The 19,204-nt window shown below is 35.6% G+C and overlaps 2 protein-coding genes across 2 annotated transcripts in view; one reads left to right on the top strand and one right to left on the bottom strand.

Moving 5' to 3' along the window:
• Positions 1 to 13,069, bottom strand: part of LOC131846200 (kinesin-like protein CG14535) — a 520,617-nt gene extending 507,548 nt beyond the window's left edge. Inside the window, exon 1 of the mRNA XM_059195447.1 lies at positions 12,894 to 13,069. The gene's annotated coding sequence lies outside the window, so the exon portion shown is untranslated. The remainder of the gene's footprint in view (positions 1 to 12,893) is intronic.
• Positions 13,070 to 18,653: 5,584 nt separating this feature from the next.
• LOC131846185 (polypeptide N-acetylgalactosaminyltransferase 2-like) overlaps positions 18,654 to 19,204 on the top strand; it is a 131,122-nt gene continuing 130,571 nt past the window's right edge. The window contains exon 1 of the mRNA XM_059195427.1: positions 18,654 to 18,843. Coding sequence (XP_059051410.1) covers positions 18,751 to 18,843 — 93 coding nt within the window. The 5' untranslated portion in view covers positions 18,654 to 18,750. The remainder of the gene's footprint in view (positions 18,844 to 19,204) is intronic.

Genomic DNA, 19,204 nt, shown 5'->3' with positions numbered 1-19,204 from the left:
AGAATCGGTCCAGTCATTTCAGAGATAAGCCGGAAAAAACAAACAGACAGACAAAAATTGTAAACAATGTTATTTTGTATTCATATGCATGTAGAAAGACGGTTATTTTAATATTACAAACAGACACTCCAATTTTATTTATCCCTTTCAGACCCAAGATTTTTTTTCTTTCATATTAAATATATTTTCGTGTTTTATGCTGAAATAACTCTCGTGTTTTACGAAAAAAATAATAAAAAAATTCTATACCAAACCATAGTTCTTAAAAGTACATATCACGATCGTGAGTTCTAGGTCTCACTTCCACCTACGTACGATCGTGACTTCAAAGTTAAAATAAAAATAAATAAAAAACTTCATAGTTATATGGATGGTTTAGGAAGTAGTCATTAGCCCGATATATTAGGATTGTTTCAGTATGTATTATGATAGATATTATGTATATTAGGTTTGATTTTGAGTGTAAAAATATTTATTTACGTAAATAAGTTTTTTTTTTTATATTCACTATAGCGATAGAAATAAAACTACAAATTAATCACAGAAGTTATTCATTCCTTTGTATTTTATAAATCACAGTCAAGTTACAATTAACTTAATTTTCAGAACAAAAACATTCAAATATTCTTTTACAAATCAGTACAGTACTAAATGACCATTTTAGCTTATATTTTACTTAAATGTATTAAACAAAAACAAAACGTCCTTTAGACAAAAAAACAAAACAAGATAAATCTTTTACAACAATTTTTTTTCAGTCTTTAATCAGGAACTTAATTTAAGACATAGTAGTTAAAAGTCTTATTTATTATGGTAAAGGTTAAAACAGTCTTTGTCGCGACTAAGGCACAAGTAAACATTGCATTTGCGGCATCTTATTTTAGAACGAGAGGAACAACTCTCCAATCGACATTTACGTGGAGCTTTTATATCATCAAATACAGGCAAGTGATCATAGCCATCATATCTCATTCCGATCGAGGGATTGTTTGCTGGTCTATATCTGCTTGACAGATTTACTTGTACTTCAACTAAAGGAGTTGATTGGAGACGGTCTCTGTCAGGGGTGTTCATAAAAGTTTCAGCGATTTCAAACCTGAATGCAAGTAAATCCTGAATACGATTTTTTGGAATACCTTTGGCTAAGGAATCGCATCTGTAAAGACGCCAAGCGTTTACTACAGCTAAGTCCATAAAATAGAGTATTACTTTTAAAGTCCACTTACGGGTCTTCACATATGTCCTATAGTACTCCATAGATTGGTCTAGGACATCAACTCCACCCATGAACGTATTATAAAACATTACAATTTTTGGAGCGTCAACATCGATGTAGTATTTCGCGTTCTTATCGTATCGTTTTATGTTATTTATCGCCGTACCACCAGTACAGTTTGACGCTGTAAGAACTGCTTTACTGTCCTTCCATTTCACCAAAACTATGCCATTGGACACTCTTTGGTCAATGTCTCCCCTTCGCATCTTTTTGTCTTCTTTGAAGCTTATCTGTTGTCGTTCTGGAATACGATTGACCATGATTATTCCTGTCCCATGATATCCAAGTCGTTTCAGTTCGTCCAACAAAGGAATGGTAGTAAAGTATCTGTCAAAAAAGATACAGCTTCCAGGAGGAATACTCTGAATGAGGCGGAAAACTACAGCCGGTCCAAGTCCAAGGGGGTGCGAAAGTACAGGATTGTTCCTATAGTAAATTTCGAAATCTATCATTAGCCCTTCATTAGTGGTAACAACAAAATTTTTAAGACCCACTGGGCGCGGTTTATTTTTCACTAGTTGCCTAAGGTGGCACTTTCCTGTGAAAGGGATCATTTGTTCGTCGACAGAAAACCTACCAGGTGTTCTTAAGATTTTATTACATCCTTGTTTTACTGCGTCAATTACTGGTTGCACCTTCCAGAGAGGATTATCCCTGTAACCAGCAGGCGGAGTATCTGATTCCACTACATGTAGATTATTACGCAGCAACATAAATCGGTCTCTGGTCATTGCAGACACTATTGCTTCAATGCAAATTTTTTGTCTCCAATACATAGCAATTCTAGGATAAGATAAAATTCCCATCATTAGATGAATACCGTATAATTTTTTAATTTCTGGTTTAGTGCAGTTTAATATCCTGCCAGTTTTTCTCGTATAGTACACATTTGTACAGACTGACATTTGTTCAAAAAAATCATCATTGTAATATTCACTAAAATATTAAATAGGCGACCGAACTATATTCGGTTCTGGGTGGCCAACGTAATCGTGAAATGTATCAATAAACTTAGTTTTTTTCCAAATGCGTTTACGCCGAGGAATTTCTATTTTTACAGGTTTTTTTCGTTTTTTGGACGGACCTGCCTCCGCATTATCTTGAAGGCTAGTAGCACTTCTTTTTACGCCTAGTTGTGAACGTGTGAGTTCAGGAACGCCAAATTCTTTGTCTGATGCAGTTACCTCATTTTCCGCCACCGGTGGGACAAATTCTTCCTCATCGGCATCATCTAATTCTAGATCCGAGCAGTTGCCATCCTCCAACAAGCTTAGTACGAGGTCGTCAGTTAACGGTAATCCTAAAAAAAACAAAATATTAAGAAAAAATAAACAAGATCACCATCGTGCGTAAGTACAATTACAACCCAGAGCTCACGATCGTACTATCAGAAATTTACAATGCAATATATTTATAATTAGTAGTATTTTAGTTTTAATTCTACATATTTCTAATAGTTTAATCTATTAAGTATATAATAAAACGATAATATGAAATAAAAAACACAAAATAGTAAATAATTTCGATAAAACTTACTGCGTCCTGTTCGGGGGTCAAGGAGCCAAGCCATCTTTCCGGCACGCACGAGACTACTGCACCACCTAACCGCTAAAATGATTTCTTATTGGCTGGTTTAGAAACTCGCTATTATGTTATTTCGGCTTCGTGTGTAAAAATGAATTGTGCGCGGTTTTAGAATTTTTTAAAGTTACAACTTACGCCCGTATAGCTCAGGTCTGAAAGGGTTATATGTATAGATTACTAGCTGACCCCGCAAACTTTTGCCATATAAAGTAAAGTTGCTATTAAAAAATAGGGACTGGTGATGGAAGGGTGAAAATTAAGGGTTGAATATACACTTTTTTAAAACATTTTTATATAAAGATTCATAGAATAGATGTTAAGAATTTTATTTACAGCGTTATAAATACATTAAAATCACTCACACCTCGCTGGTCTAGCGGTTTAGCACACCGCTTTACTTCCGATGGTCGCAGGTTCGATTTCTCGCACGGTGCAAATATTTGTATTCATGAGTGATATTGTTTGTATCGGTCTTACTATTTTCCATGTATATTATGAAAAAATATCTAAGTATTTATATCAGTTGTCTAGTACCCATAACACAAGCTCTGCTTACCGCGGAACTAGATGGCGCTGTGTTATTTGTCCAGGGTTATTCACTTTTTATTCTCAAATTTGAATTTCATGCATATTTCTTGACACTTTTTTGAGTAACCTATAAGTTTTTTAGTATCATAAATATTTATACGTATAATTAGTAAAAATCACGGGATCTTACCACGTTTTATATTTATTTACTGAGTTCCCGATATTTCGGTAGTGTTTCAACCACCATGATCACGGGTAGACTGAAGAGCAGCGGGTAGATGGACAATGAAATGTTTTTATGGGCAGACATATGCGTCTACCTTCACACGTCTTCGTTTGTTGCTACTACTGGAACTCGCTCGATATTCATCTCGGCAAACTGTACTCACAGTATCTTTACGTACATTTAATACACTTTTTGATCGCGTATTTTGTTTTTGTTTAATTAAACCAATCACTGGATTCCAGGCATTAGAGAGCCTATAGCCGTCTTCTCGATTGAAATTTTTATATTTCTGTATTTTCATATGTCTGCCCATAAAAAGATTTCATTTTCCATCTACCCGCTGCTCTTCAGTCTACCCGTGATCATGGTGGTTGAAACACTACCGAAATATCGGGAACTCAGTAAATAAATATAAAACGTGGTAAGATCCCGTGATTTTTACTAATTATACGTATAAATAATGACCGCGTCAAGTTTAAAACAGTATCATAAATATTATCTATATCTACTACTGACGCTACATGTATGTCTGTATGTATCAATTGACTCATTCTTCCAATGAAAAGCGCTTTAATTTGAACATTATTATTATCCCAGAAGCATATCCCAAGTCAAGCAGGCAATTGTTTAATGAACAGTGTCGGCAGATTTGCCGCAGTCTGTCCTTGTGTTAATCAATTAACAGCAACAAAACAATTGTTTTCTACACCAGTTACAGAGATGTGTTCATATTAAAATCATTTAAGATTAAGAATGTTTTTTTTCTATTTTATTATTTCATCGAATTAGTGCTAATCGGTGGTTTGTATTCACACACTTAAACTTAAATTGTAAGTAAGAATAAATTATTTAAAAGAGCAACACACAAGTTTCTTGCTTGTTCTGCTTGTGATGAGACAGCATTCCGAATAAGTGGTAGATTAAAAAAAAAAAAATTATGATTATTCAAAAGTGCTTCAATGTAAGTTTATTTGAATAAATGATTTTCTATTCTATTCTATTCTATTCTAAATGCTGTACAATAAAAATAAAACTGCGTGGAGCAATTTCAGGGTAGTCAGTTTTTTTTTTATTTTTATTTATTAAAACTTTAATGCACAAATACATATATAAAGGTGCAGATGGCGGACTTAACACCTTGAGGCATCTTCTCCCAGTCAACCATTGGACAAACAGAGATTCATGTAGGCGGTGCATTAACAAAATTTGAAATTACAATCTAAAATAATAAAAATAAAAAGAAGATAACTTTAGTATCTAAATATATATAACTCAAAGGTTGACTGACGTAGTGATCTATCAACGCACAGCCCAAACCACTGGACGGATCGGGCTGAAATCTGACATGCAGGTAGATGTTATGACGTAAGCATCCGCTAAGAAAGGATTTTGATAAATTCCAACCCTAAGGGGATAAATTAACGCAAACGAGGGGGGCAAAAGTGAGTCTAAATACAAGATCGTTTGAAAAGAATAAAAGCTGAGTTTCTTGTCAATTCTTAGCTCGAAATCATTCCGAACTGAGGGTAGTTTTAATACTATAAAAGTATAAGACCTACAAGAATAAAGATAAGTATTTGTATGTAAATTTAAGTATTTGTATCAGTTATCTAGTACCCGTAACACAAGCTTTAGCTAACTTAATTTGGGTCTAGACGGCGCTGTGGATTGTCCTGAGATTATTAGCTTTTTGTTGACTAGCTACTCGCGACGGCATCGCATGGATGTACATGTATTACGTACATACTATAATAAACCTTCCTCTTGAATCACTCTATCTATTTAAAAAACTGCTTCAAAATCATTTAAAAGTTTTAAAGATTTAAGCATACATAGGGATAGACAGACAGCGATAGCGACTTTATTTAATACTATGTAGTCTCCACCCCGACCACACTTTTACACACACACACGACACCGTCCTCGGCGGAGAAGACGACGACCTCAAACTCGCAATATCGCGCATTCAACCGGGCGCCTGCGCGCGCCCGGACGCTCCACATCGCCCCTTCGATTGATCCCCCGTCCAATTCAAACGGGTATCGAAATTACGACGGCCTGAGCCGAGGTTCGAACCCCTACTTGTATCCGTCAGGCAGGAGTTGGCCTTCGCCTCTCCATAAGTCCTTCCGCGGGTTTGGAATGCCATCTGCACTCGCCCCCTAACGTCTGGTGAAGCTGTAAAGGCCAGCTGCGGCCAAGAGCATAAAAAAAACTATGTAGTGATGATGTTTTGATGTTTTCCATAGCCATACGATCCTGTATATATATCTGCAGTTGTGCACGTAAAAGATTTCATCTCAACACTGCGATTATTGCATCGCAGTATTATTCCGATGCCGTATAATAATTTAGCGTCAATAACTATATTGTGCTGCAGTCTGCAACCATTAATTCACAACTATCCCCTTGGTACAGAAATGTCTATAACTGGAACGATTGTTCGATTCGATTGTGAAGCCAATTGTATGAGTTATGATAAAGAAACTCGTTGTTCTTATACAGACTCTTGACGACCTCGGTGGTATAGCGGTCAGCACACCACTTTACCACCGATGGTCGCGGGTTCGATTCCTCGCACGGCACAAACATTTGTATTCGTGAATATGATTGTTTGTATAGGTCTGGGTGTTTTCTATGTATAATATGTATGTATTTAGAAAAAAAATATCTATGTATTTGTATCAGTTGTCTAGTACCCATAACACAAGGTTTAGCTAGCTTAACTTGGGCCTAGATGGCGCTGTGTGATATGTCTTGAGATTATTATTATTATTATATTGTTACCATAAGGAAACACGGGGCCCGTGCCCAGGGCCCCCATTCTCAGGGGGCCCCCCGAAGGACTGATAATTTTTGTCACACATTTATTCTCTAAAGATTTTTGTAGGGCACACTACACTTTCTTCACAAATGTTATCAGAAGGTATTTACAAGGCATATACTACACCGACTGCCGATTACTACGCCTATTTCTATGGTTTTACCTAATTTTTTTTACTATCCAAAAGGGCCCCGAATTCTTATGTGCCCAAGGGCCCTAGCCTAGTTTGAGACAGCGGTGCCCGTGAGTGTAAAAATGTACTGACATATAGTATATATTCATATATATAGCTATAATGTACTAACAGCTGGAGTAAAAGAATAGAATAGAATAGAAAATCATTTATTCAAATAAACTTAATATAAGCACTTTTTTATAATCAACATTTTTTTTAAATCTACCGCTTATTCGGAAAGCTGTCTCATCACAAGAAGAATAAGCAAGAAACTTGTGTGTTGCTCTTTTAAACAATCCTTGTAAGTTCACATTTTACAAGTCGAAACGTGTGAATACAAACTACCAACCAGCACAAATTTATTTAGGCTCAAATATAAAAATACAATAAGATTACATCAGTTGTAGTGATAAGAGCAGACCAGTCCCTACAAGCAGCACTCGTTCACGAGTATGACGGAACGAGTGTTAATTATAATGAAACTGAGTCACTTTAATGCTAGTATAATAAATGTATAATAAATTACAAAGTAGTTCAAACACTTACACAAATAAGCTACGTCAGAGAAGAGTTTGTTACCAGAGGAACAGGCGTTTTTATACATAAAAGGAGGCTGCAATAACTAAATATAATTAGCAAAAATTGTGTTACCCAAATAATGTGGAAAACCTAGCCTGTGCAGAACAAAAGTCTGCAGATTTTTCCAAAGAAGTGGAGAGGAAGAAAAGAGGAAACGCCATTACACATCTTATTTAGGTGTAGCCCACTCATGCATAAACGTAATATCCTTTGGAAAGTTTACTCTATCCTGAGGAGATAAAAACCATTGTTCTTAAGAATATCCTTCAATTCTTGTCCCTGACGGGTCTAGGCAGCGAAAAAAGGGCGAGCACAATAGATTTTTGTAGGTCGCAGTGCTACAGGTCCAAGCACCTGACAATAGCCTAAATTCCACAATAAAAAAAAGTCAATTGGTAGATGAACTAGTGTTTAGTATAGTATATGACACTATTCAAAGACATCTGTGTCCGAAGTCCAATCCAATGCTCAAAGCGGTGCTTGCAATTTTAGTTGAAAATTAGGATTGGACGGTGAAGTTTGTTCATTACATCTGTGCCATCTGATGCTTCAAATTCAGACTCTGTATTATATATTTTGGACAGTGATACCAGATATAGGAGTTTCCACCTTTTTGGGGGCATACATTAGTGGAAGGAAAAATTTACTTAGTGGCGCTTGGCGGGTTTTAACAAGTCTGTATGTCAATTTATTAGGTATTTTTTTCTACCACCCCCGATTTTTTAAGGGATTTTGGGCAAAATTTTGAAGGAATACCAGGCAATCATTTGACAACACGTGATTATATTTTTGTGTTATGGGTATATTTCCCAGACCAAATATTTTGTAATGTTAGTCAGATTTTCTGACGGAAATAAAACAATTATTTCCGTAAATTATTCTGTTCCAACTTTTACTTCGGCGGTCTAGCACTTCACCTTATTTCCAAAGATCGCTGGTTCGATTCTCAGATGAATTTCTATGTTTTTGTGTAGATTATGTACTAGATGGTTTATGCCCATAGTGTAAACTCTGTTTAGTTTCAAATTAGATGGTGCTGTATCCTTCTGGTTTAATATTTCCATTTCATCATTTCAAAACCCTTATTTAAATAATACATCAAAGAGTTCAAAGTGATTTGGTTCTTCTAAATGTCAACTAATAACCCAGCAGGTGGTACAGTCAACCACACAGTATGCGTACAGTCGTATATATTTTCGTCGTATTCCGTATTGCTAAGGTCCATAACAGGTCCAATAAGTGTTTTAACATGGACTGTACGGTCTGTACCGACCCTCACCCTTGCAGTCGGACTGCGGCCGCGTGCACCCTCAGCCCCAATCCAAAACAATTCAACGGTATGCTTAACTATATTGATCTACTCACAATCACATACGTGCAATATTTGAGCAGTGCTTTTTTTTAATCTATACATATAAATAAAATTGGAGTGTCTGTTTGTAATATTGAAATAAACGTTAAAAAACGTTTATTTCAATACATGCATATGAATATAAATACGGTACATACACCAAAATAACATTTTTTACAATTTTTCTCTGTTTGTCTGTTTGGGCTAATCTGGAGATAGATTTGAGCTAGGCAACTATAGACCAATTTCTATTTTGCCAGTTCTAAGTAAAGTATTTGAAAAGATTATGTTTAACCAAATGTTAAAATACTTCAGGGATAACGGACTGCTTCACAGTCAGCAATATGGTTTCACTGCCGGCAAGTCTACTACTGATGCAGGTGTAGCGCTTATTACACATATATTCGAATCATGGGAAAACTCACAGGATGCTCTCGGCGTTTTTTGTGACTTGTCGAAGGCTTTTGATTGCGTAGATCATGAAACACTTTTGTACAAGCTCAAATATTATGGTATTAGAGATAATGACCTAAGTCTAATGAAAACTTATCTAGAGGATAGGGTACAAACTGTAGATATTGATGGTGTAAAGTCTAAGGGAACTAATATAAAAATGGGCGTTCCTCAAGGTTCAATATTAGGCCCATTTCTCTTTTTAATTTATATAAATGACCTTCCCTACATGGTAGAGAAAGTTGCAGATATAGTGTTATTTGCGGATGATACTTCGTTAGTGTTTAAAATTGGTCGCCAATGTAATCAATTAGACGATGTAAATTATGCTATCTCTGCTATACTAAATTGGTTCACATGTAATAATCTATTATTGAACTCCAACAAAACTAAGTGCATTAAATTCACGCTGCCTAATGTAAAACAAGTAAATACGCAGCTATTGCTTAATGATGAAATAGTAAATTTTGTTAATGATACAGTTTTTTTAGGAATAACAGTGGACTCGAAGTTACAATGGGGGCCCCATATTTCAAAATTAGCCAGTAGACTTAGTTCTGCTGCTTATGCAATTAGAAGGATAAGGCAATTAACAGACGTGGCGACGGCAAAACTTGTGTATTTTAGTTATTTCCATAGCATTATGTCATATGGCATACTGCTATGGGGTAAAGCTGCCGATATAAATACTATATTTATTTTACAAAAGAGAGCCATACGTTCTATTTATGGTATGGGTTCTAGAGAGTCATTACGTCAATGCTTTAAACAATCAAATATCCTCACCGTTGCCTCACAGTACATTTATGAAAATATTATGTATACAAGGAAAAACTTAGATAGTTTCAAGAAACTTAAAGACTGTACAAGTAGAAACTTACGCAATAAAAATAAGCTAATTTTACCTAAATGCCGTCTACACAAAGTTAGTAATTCATTTTATGGTAATTGCGTAAGATTCTATAATAAACTGCCAGAGTCTACGCTAAATCTTACAGAGAGGCAATTCAAATCTTATATTAAACAAATGTTATGTAAAAAAGCCTATTATAAGATAGATGAATTTATAGATGATAGCAATATATAGCAAGAATAAGTTTATTTGCGGACAACGTTATAATTTTAATTTTCATACTGCTTTCTTGATATATGATAGCGTAGCGGCTTTTGTATTGATTGCCGCATGCATCCTTATGTAAAGTGCGAATACTGTAACTACCATATAGTAATTTTTGTAGCTGTGACGTGGTCGTGTGGAATGAGTAGTCATGCTCACTAAAATGTCCAGACATGTGGCGGCGTGGTGGGCCGGGTCAATGGGCTCCCTAAAATATGGTCGAGCGCAGTGATGGCTGGCTCATCCGTCATACTCGTGAACGAGGGCTGCTTGTGGGGACTGGTCTGCTCTTATCACTACGACTGATTTAATCTTATTGCATGATTATATTTGACCCAAAAAATTAGTGCTTGTTGGTAGTTTGTATTCACACGTTTCGACTTGTAAATGTAAACTTACAAGGATTATTTAAAAGAGCAACACACAAGTTTCTTGCTCGTTCTTCTTGTGATGAGACAGCTTTCCGAACGAGTGGTAGATAAAAAACAAATTGTTATGACTATTCAAAAGTGCTTAAATTAAGTTTATTTGAATAAATGATTTTCTATTCTATTCTATAATGGCTGGTCCGATTTTGATGGGACTTTTTACTGTCTCATATATACTATCTTACTATTTACAATTTTTGTCTGTCTGTCTGTCTATTTGTTCCGGCTATCTCTGAAATGGAGGGACCGATTTTGACGGAACTTTTTTGGCAGGTAGCTGATGTAATAAGGTGTAACTTAGGCTACTTCCATTTTAGAAAGATAAAGTTAAATTCCACGCGGACGATGTCGCGTGTACAGCTAAAATGTAGTAATTTTTTCTTACTCTCAGCTGATAAAGAGAATGCATAAGAAAAGTATTTCAAAACGAGGTAGGGCGCGAAAACTGCGAATAAATAAACTCGCTTTCACATTTGTAATGTTAGGACAAACAGACAGACTGCCATAAATAATGGAGTTCAATTAATTAATTACATGCTTGAACCGATTTGATGTGTCATTAGTCATACTGCTCGGACATATAGATAGAATGTTATGCGGTCTGTAATAATATCATTAATCACTTTGATAATATTAGAGGGAGGTGGTTAGTAACAGGAAGTATTGGCACTGTTGCCAGCAATGTACCATGTCAGGTTACCTTCCACGGTACCTAGGAAACCAAAATGGTGGATCAATCACAATGCGCAATTTTAACTTCACTACCTAATTATTTTTTTTTAGCAAAGAAATCATTTATTTGAATAAACTTACATTGAAGCACTTTTGAATAGACATAACATTTTTTTTTAATCTACCGCTCATTCGGAATGCTGTCTCATCACAAGAACGAGCAAGAAACTTGCGTGTTGCTCTTTTAAATAATTTATTCTTACTTACAATTTAAGTTTAAGTGTGTGAATACAAACTACCGATTAGCAATAATTCAATGAAATAATAAAATAGAAACAACATTCAAAATTAATGAATTTAAGCTGTGCCCGCGGTTTCAGCCGCATGAATTTATACTCTACATGTTATTCTAATGTATAAGCTATATTACTGTAAAGTTTCATCAAAATCCGTTCAGTAGTTTTTGCGTGAAAAAGTAACAAACATCCATACTCACAAACTTTCGCGTTTATAATATTAATAAGATTGTTTAATTCCGCTACAATTAGCATGTGTTTTTTTAAATATCACTAGCTATATCCACGACTTCGTCCGCGTGAAATTTAACTTTATTTTTCTAAAAAAATAGTATAAAATAGCCTGTGTTACTCCTTATTACATCAGCTACCTGCCAAAAAAAGTCCCGTCAAAATCGGTCCAGCCATTTCGGAGATTAGCCGGAACAAACAGACAGATAGATATTGTAAAAAATATTATTTTGGTGTATGTACTGTATTTATATTAATATAACAAGAAACGGTTATTTCAATATTACAGATACTCCAATTTCATTTATATGTATAGAATAGTATAGATGTATAGATTATATAAAATCAAAACTTAAAAAAAATGTGTGTGTGATGTTAGATGATTTGGTCACGTTTGTGGTACCTCGGTACCTCAGTACCATTGTCAGTTTTTAATGGATAAGAAACACACACGTCCATAGAGAGGGACGGATACTCTTTGGATCTTCCAAAGAGTATCCGTATCCACACGTAAAACAAGGACTCCCTCGGTACCTATTACTACCACTTTCGCGTTTCGCTTTGTATACCTATATCAATTTAGTCTCTGTATATTAGCTGTCTCTGGTCAAAATCTAGTTATTAAATTCATGACTAAATTAATAAATTATTCATTGCAATTGAATTTTTTTTATATATAATATGTGTAATGTATTTTTTTTTTATTTCCGTTTTATATTAACCGTAGCAGCGCACATGTCAACAAACTGCTATAAATATAACTACGTCATTAATTAAAAATAGAATCAGAATATTTTCGAATAATCACGTAATTTTCCTAGGGAAATTTAAGTATCACTATTGCCGTGTTTTAATTAAACTATATTATTTTTATTATGATAAAAAATATAAATTCTGAACGTAGTGATTATTTACTTAGTGTAATACATAGCGCCAGAACTACCTACTTACCAAAAAAATATTTTATTAGGTTCAAAGACCTTTTTTTTATATTTCTAACTATCTAGATAATTTACAAAACAAATTATTTTAGTATTCCATTTAATTGCATAATCTTTGCTGTTACTACCTATCGATGACTTTTATTTTGTACAAAATTATTACTTTTAAAAACTATTATTACAGACTAAATAATATAAAAATGTCTACTCACCCAAAAGAATACGTTCTAATTTCGAACACTACAAATTCATTCCAAAACTAAATTTAAAAACACAACACAAAACACCAATCACTGAATTTAAATTTGGAATTTCAAACTGTCAAACCGAACGCGCGCATTTTGAACATCGGAACAAGTTCAGAAACGGGAATATTCGAGAAACACACGCGTACTCCCTGCGAACCACGCGCGGACTACGCTCCGACGGGAAGAGTCGGGAGTCGGGAATCGAGATTCAAGAGTCCGGAATTGCTCGGGATGCATAACAAACGCTGAATACCATTCTCTAAAGCAAAAATTTGCATTATTACAATGATTGTTGACTCAAATCGTAGCAGAATTTGTGGAGATATGGTTTATTTTTGCAAACTAGATACTGAACTGGACGGTAGGGAAAAAATTATAGTATAATATAAAAAATTTACGTTCAGAAGCGACTAAAATGTACTACATGAATAAATGATTTTTAAATTTGATGAATTTCAATTTAAACTGTTCTAATGTTGTTGGACGCAGCTCTGTTATAATTAATATATTGTCACGACTGTAATGCGGATGAGGTAGACAGAAGTACCGTGGACTGTCAACTGTGGTAAACATCGTGAACCTAATGTAGCAAGGGGACGAGGTTTAGACTCATTTCCGGACTACTCTAATGCTGTAGGCCGCAGCTGGCCTTTACAGCTTCACCGAACCATAAAGGGCGAGTGCAGATGGCACTCCAAACCCGCGGAAGGTCTTATGGAGCGGCTGAAGGCCAACTCCTGCTTGATAGATGTGATTTTAGTCTGAGGGCATTGCTACGGGTTCGAACCAGCTCAGGCCGTCGTAACTTCAATCTCCGTTTGAATTGCTTATAATCTATATGAAGTTTATTTGAATAAAGAATAATTCTTCTATTTCTATTGCCTTTACCGTGACTTTGTCTGCTTTGATATAATCACAGATAATACATATTAATATACAAAATATAGTCTATCGTTTTGTAAAATTACATAAAATCCGTTAGTCGTGAAAGGTAGACGAATACACTTTCCCGTTTTATACCACAGGAACGGCAATCAAGCATACGTTCTGCCTTATTCGTAGCGACCACCAAATATGTACTTAGTACAGACTGGATATGAATTTCTGAAACAAGCAGAAGCATAACCATTGGCAGGAGTCGCTTAACTTATTATGTACTTAGTATAATAATTATTGTCACATCTCATTCTTAAAACCGCATGTTTTATATCTATTTTATTATTATCACAACTACGCCTATAGTATACTGCTCCGTGATACCATAAGGCAAATTGCATTGAGGTAGGTCAAATGACAAAAACCGCTATCTGTAAAATTTACGGAACAGCGCCATCTCTGAACTAGATGTAACACTAAAACATTCTACATAGCACGTACGTCTACTTTTGAACATGTCGGAAAGATGGCGCTGATTGCCTCAGACTAAACGAAAACCATTCTATAATGTTAAATGTTATAATAAATGAAATGAAATTGTATTTACTTGATAGACGCTTATACACATGACATTCAGAATTAGAGTAATTTTACTATAAAATGAACACAAACATAAAAGTTATTTTTTTTCAACATAATTTATGAGTAATATTATTTGTTCCTTGCGGTGATGAAGAGAACTGCTAGCTTTTCCTTTCACTGCAAATTTTTTTACCATAATACTACTAAAATATCATAATCTAAAGATGACTGGACGAAATTATGGATACCCACATATATAATAAATAAAAAAGAAAATTGGATAATGGGACAATGGTATTTTGTTAGAATAGACAAAGTGATTTTTGAACATGACTCTATAGAGATATGCATATCTCTATGCTACCTTCAAAACAAACCAGGCAAAAATAAGTTTGTATACTCCAATTTTCGTCTCACCTTTTTTTTTACTTTGAGAAAATCCCTCATGGAGTCCCACACGGCCCCGGAGGTAAATACTGTAAGACTCCTACAGAAAAAACTTCAAGGTATACCGACGAAGTATCTATTGCCGGAGTCGCAAGATCGCAGCTGTCAGTCCACCGCGACTCAGGCAACGTTGGGCCGCTTTGGTGTTTTTTTTCGACTACTCTAATGCTGTTGGCTGCAGCTGGCCTTTACAGCTTCACCGGACGATACGGGGCGAGTGCAGATAGCTCTAAACCAAAGGAAGGACTTATGGAGCGGCTGAAGGCCAACTCCCACTTGACGGATACGTCTTTAGTCTGAGGGCACCGGACTAGTCTAGGGGTTCGGACATTGGCTGAGGTCGTCGTAATTTCGATCTCCGTTTGAATTCGACGGGGGATCTATCGAAGGGGACCGCTTTTGTCCTTTTATTTGGGGGGTTAACCCCCACTCTCTCTCTCTCTTCACTCCTCTTTACTCTCTCGCGCGCCACCATCAACTTCCATCTCTCCTATTTCAACCCTTATGCACCTTACTTTCTAAGCTGATATTGAAGGTAGGATTAAGGCAATCTGATATTGAAGGTAGGATTAAGGCAATGAAATTGCAGTGTAAGGAGCGTGACCTTAGACTTGCGAAGTGATGTCCGTAGTTTTTCTTAACCACCTATATAGGTTAAGGTTAAAACTTATCATCAGGCAAGCAGTCAGCTTGTTTCCCATTATAATTACATAAAAAAGTAATCTATACATCTATACATATAAATAAAATTGGAGTGTCTGTTTGTAATATTGAAATAACAGTTTTTTTACTACATGCATATGAATACAAATACGGTACATACACCAATATAACATTTTTTATCATTTTTGTCTGTCTGTTTGTTGGGACTAATCTCTGAAATGGCTCGACCGACTTTGACGGGACTTTATCATTTTTGTCTGTCTGTTTATTCCGGCTAATCTCTGAAATGACTGGACCGATTTTGACGGGACTTTTATTGGCAGGTAGCTGATGTAATAAGGAGTAACTTAGGCTACTTTTATTTTAGAATAGTAGAATCAAAAAACTTGACTATTCAAACGTGCTTATATTAAGTTGATTTGAATAAAGATTATTTCTATTTCTATTTCTATTCCTATTTAGAAAAATAAACTTAAATTCCACGCGGACGAAGTCGCGAGAACAGGTAGTAATTACATAAAAAAGCAAATAATATATATAATTAATGATAATTTAAATGACTCACCCAGCTTATCAGAGTCACATTCTCTGTAGTGTAACTAAGAGTTAGTGTATCTAACATAAATTGAATACATTTAGGTACAGAGTTATCAACGTTTGTGTTTAAACCACTACATACTATAATACAAAATTGCTGTCGCTGTCTGTCCGTCCCTATGTATGCTTAAATCTTTAAAACTACGCAACGGATTTTTTAAATAGATAGATTGAATCTAGAAGAAGGTTTATATATAATACACTAGCTGTTCTCGCGACTTTTCGTGGAATTTAACTTTATTTTTCTAAAATAAAAGTAGCCTAAGTTACTCCTTAGTACATCAGCTACCTGCCAAAAAAGTCACATCAAGATCGGACCAGCCATTTCAGAGATTAGCCCGAACAAACAGACCGACAGACAGTCAGACAAAAATTGTAAAAAATGGTATTTTAGTGTATATACCATATTTATATTCATATGCATGTAGTAAAACGCGGTTATTTCAATATTACAAACAGACACTCCAATTTTATTTATATGTATGTGGCACCGATGTCAGAGAGGTTAAAGAGTAATCGTCTATCGTGGTATGGGCATGTAATGCGTAGGAATGAAGATCATATCCTAATGACGGTGTTACATATGAATGTGGATGGTTATAGGGGTAGAGGAAGACCGAAAAAAAGATGGATGGACTGTGTGAAAGATGATATGGTGAGAAAGGGAGTAAATAACGGAATGACTGCGAACAGAGATGAATGGAAGAGAAAAACATATTACGCCGACCCCAAATAAATGGGATAAGGAAGAAGCAGATGATGTATAGATGTACACCCGGGCGAAGCCGGGGCGAGTAGCTAGTAAACTATAAACGTTAATCTGCTTTATTGATTACGTACTATGTAGTTTATGAGGAATTTCCTCCTGCGCTCACATTCCATAACCTTCTGACAAAGAGGAAGGGAATTGTTAGTTATAAGGCCTATTAACCTCATTGCTAGAAATATAACAGATTGACTCCACGCGGTTCCCCCTGGAAGACATCATGATAATGCCTGGTGAATTTGTCACGATGTGCTAACTGACCTGACCTCGTGCTCATCTTGTCATCCTCCACTGGTGCCCCGCCAGAGTAAACCGTTAACGCAGGCGGGTACAGCACTCCATTATCATCAATAAAAAAAAACGTTATGGAATATACTCATAGTCTTTTAAAATGGTGTCCGTTTACAATCAGTTATCAATCTTGTTATATTTGACAACAGATTGCCGCGAAAATGAGTAAACATTCATAAAATAATGACAAATTTCAAATTCAAATGTAATAGTTTGTTTATTTTTAATTATAACAATATTTATGGCCAGCATTTGTTAATAATAATAATAATCTCAGTACAATTCACACAGCGCCATCTAGACCCAAGTTAAGACAGCTAAAGCTTGTGTTATGGATACTAGACAACTGATACAAATACATAGATATCTTTTTTTTTCTTAAATACATATATATATTATATATAGAAAACACCCAGACCGATACAAACAATCATACTCATGAATACAAATGTCTGTGCCGTGCGAAGAATCGAACCCGCGACCATCGGACGTAAAACCGTGTGCCAGACCGCTAGACCATCGAGGTCGTCAGATTTGTCGTTGTTGGTTTGTAGATTTTATTTAAAATTTTCAAATAATTTTGCACTCGAATAATTATTATGGCTAGAATTAATTATAGTTTAACTGCGGCATTGGATACAGTAAATATATATTTAGAAATAAGCAATATCTTATATATAAAATTCTCGTGTCACAGTTTTCGTTCCCATATTCCTTCGAAACGGCTTGACCGATTCTCATGAAATTTTGTGAGCGTATTGAGTAGGTCTGAGAATCGGCCAACATCTATTTTTCATCCCCCTAAATGTTAGGGGTAGTCCATCACCAATTTGTTTTATTTTAAGGCAAAACAACATTTGCCGGGACAGCTAGTTATATATAAATTACTCCATCATGCGCCATCCACCACCTTCTCTTTTTTCTCCTCTACCCAAAGGTTGTCTGGAAGAGATTGCGCTAAGACCGCCTTTTGTACCCATAATCTAAATATTGTTTTCGTTTGTATATATTTATTTTATATAACTTCAATGCACAAAATACCAAGGTAAAAGTACATATGGCGGACTTAACGCCTTAAGGCATTTTCTACCAGTCAACCATAGGCTGTGCAGAGAAAAACTGTAGACGGTGCGAATTGAAACAATAGGTCAAACAAAAAATTATACATATACTAAAAGTAAATACATGTAAACACATGCATATACATACACAAATACATATATATATATATATACGTTTTTTTATTATTATGGTGCAATAAAGAATAATAAATAAATAAAAAAAAAACAAACAATACATTACAATGCATTACTAGATCTGCCAACTGTACGCACGCACGCACCAATGCATTAGAAGCATTAAGTTCAGTTCTATTTTCGAACGAGTTGTGGACCGATATGCGCATGACCGGCCTATCTGATTCCGCCTCTAGTCTACAGTTCAGTCCACACGCCGCAGCCAAGAGCGCGGTCGCGCGCCGCCCGCGACCCGTTGATAAATAAAAAAAAAAACGCGCACCGCGAGTGCGTTCTCTCGTTCCGTTCCATATTCAAATTGTAACTAAAGTGTGAGTGGTGCCATCTGTTATTCAAATCCGAAATGAGGCGAAACGTAAAGGTTTTATTCCTCGTTGGGGCGGTGTGGATTTTCTTCCTGTTTTACTACATGCAGCCTGATTCGACGCAATCGAAGGTAAGTGTTGGAACGGTGCCAGGTTTGGTGCTTTGTTGTTGTAAGCTGATCAGCTGATAGGTTACGGACCTCTGCAGTTAGCCGGCGTGCATTGCGCATGATCCGCCCACGCGATGCGACTGCATTGAGAACTCACGATTTTGTTATCGAATGGGATTTTTTTTTTTAATTTAAAATAAAACACTTTGTTTAGGAGTCGCGAGTGAAAGTTTTAATTTCTCTTGTTTTGAAGACAATTTCGTTTCACCTTGACCCGGAACGCGACCGACTCCAACGAGATACAGTTAATTGCAAAATAATGACCTAAGAACAATGTAATAATTCATAAATGGTTTTTTTTATTCTCATTGTCTGTTTTATA

Source organism: Achroia grisella, unplaced genomic scaffold, assembly GCF_030625045.1.
Source record: "Achroia grisella isolate CSIRO2021 unplaced genomic scaffold, CSIRO_AGI_Agris_v1 utg504, whole genome shotgun sequence".
In the NCBI taxonomy this organism is placed as follows: domain Eukaryota; kingdom Metazoa; phylum Arthropoda; class Insecta; order Lepidoptera; family Pyralidae; genus Achroia; species Achroia grisella.
This window is presented reverse-complemented; position numbering and strand designations above follow the sequence as displayed.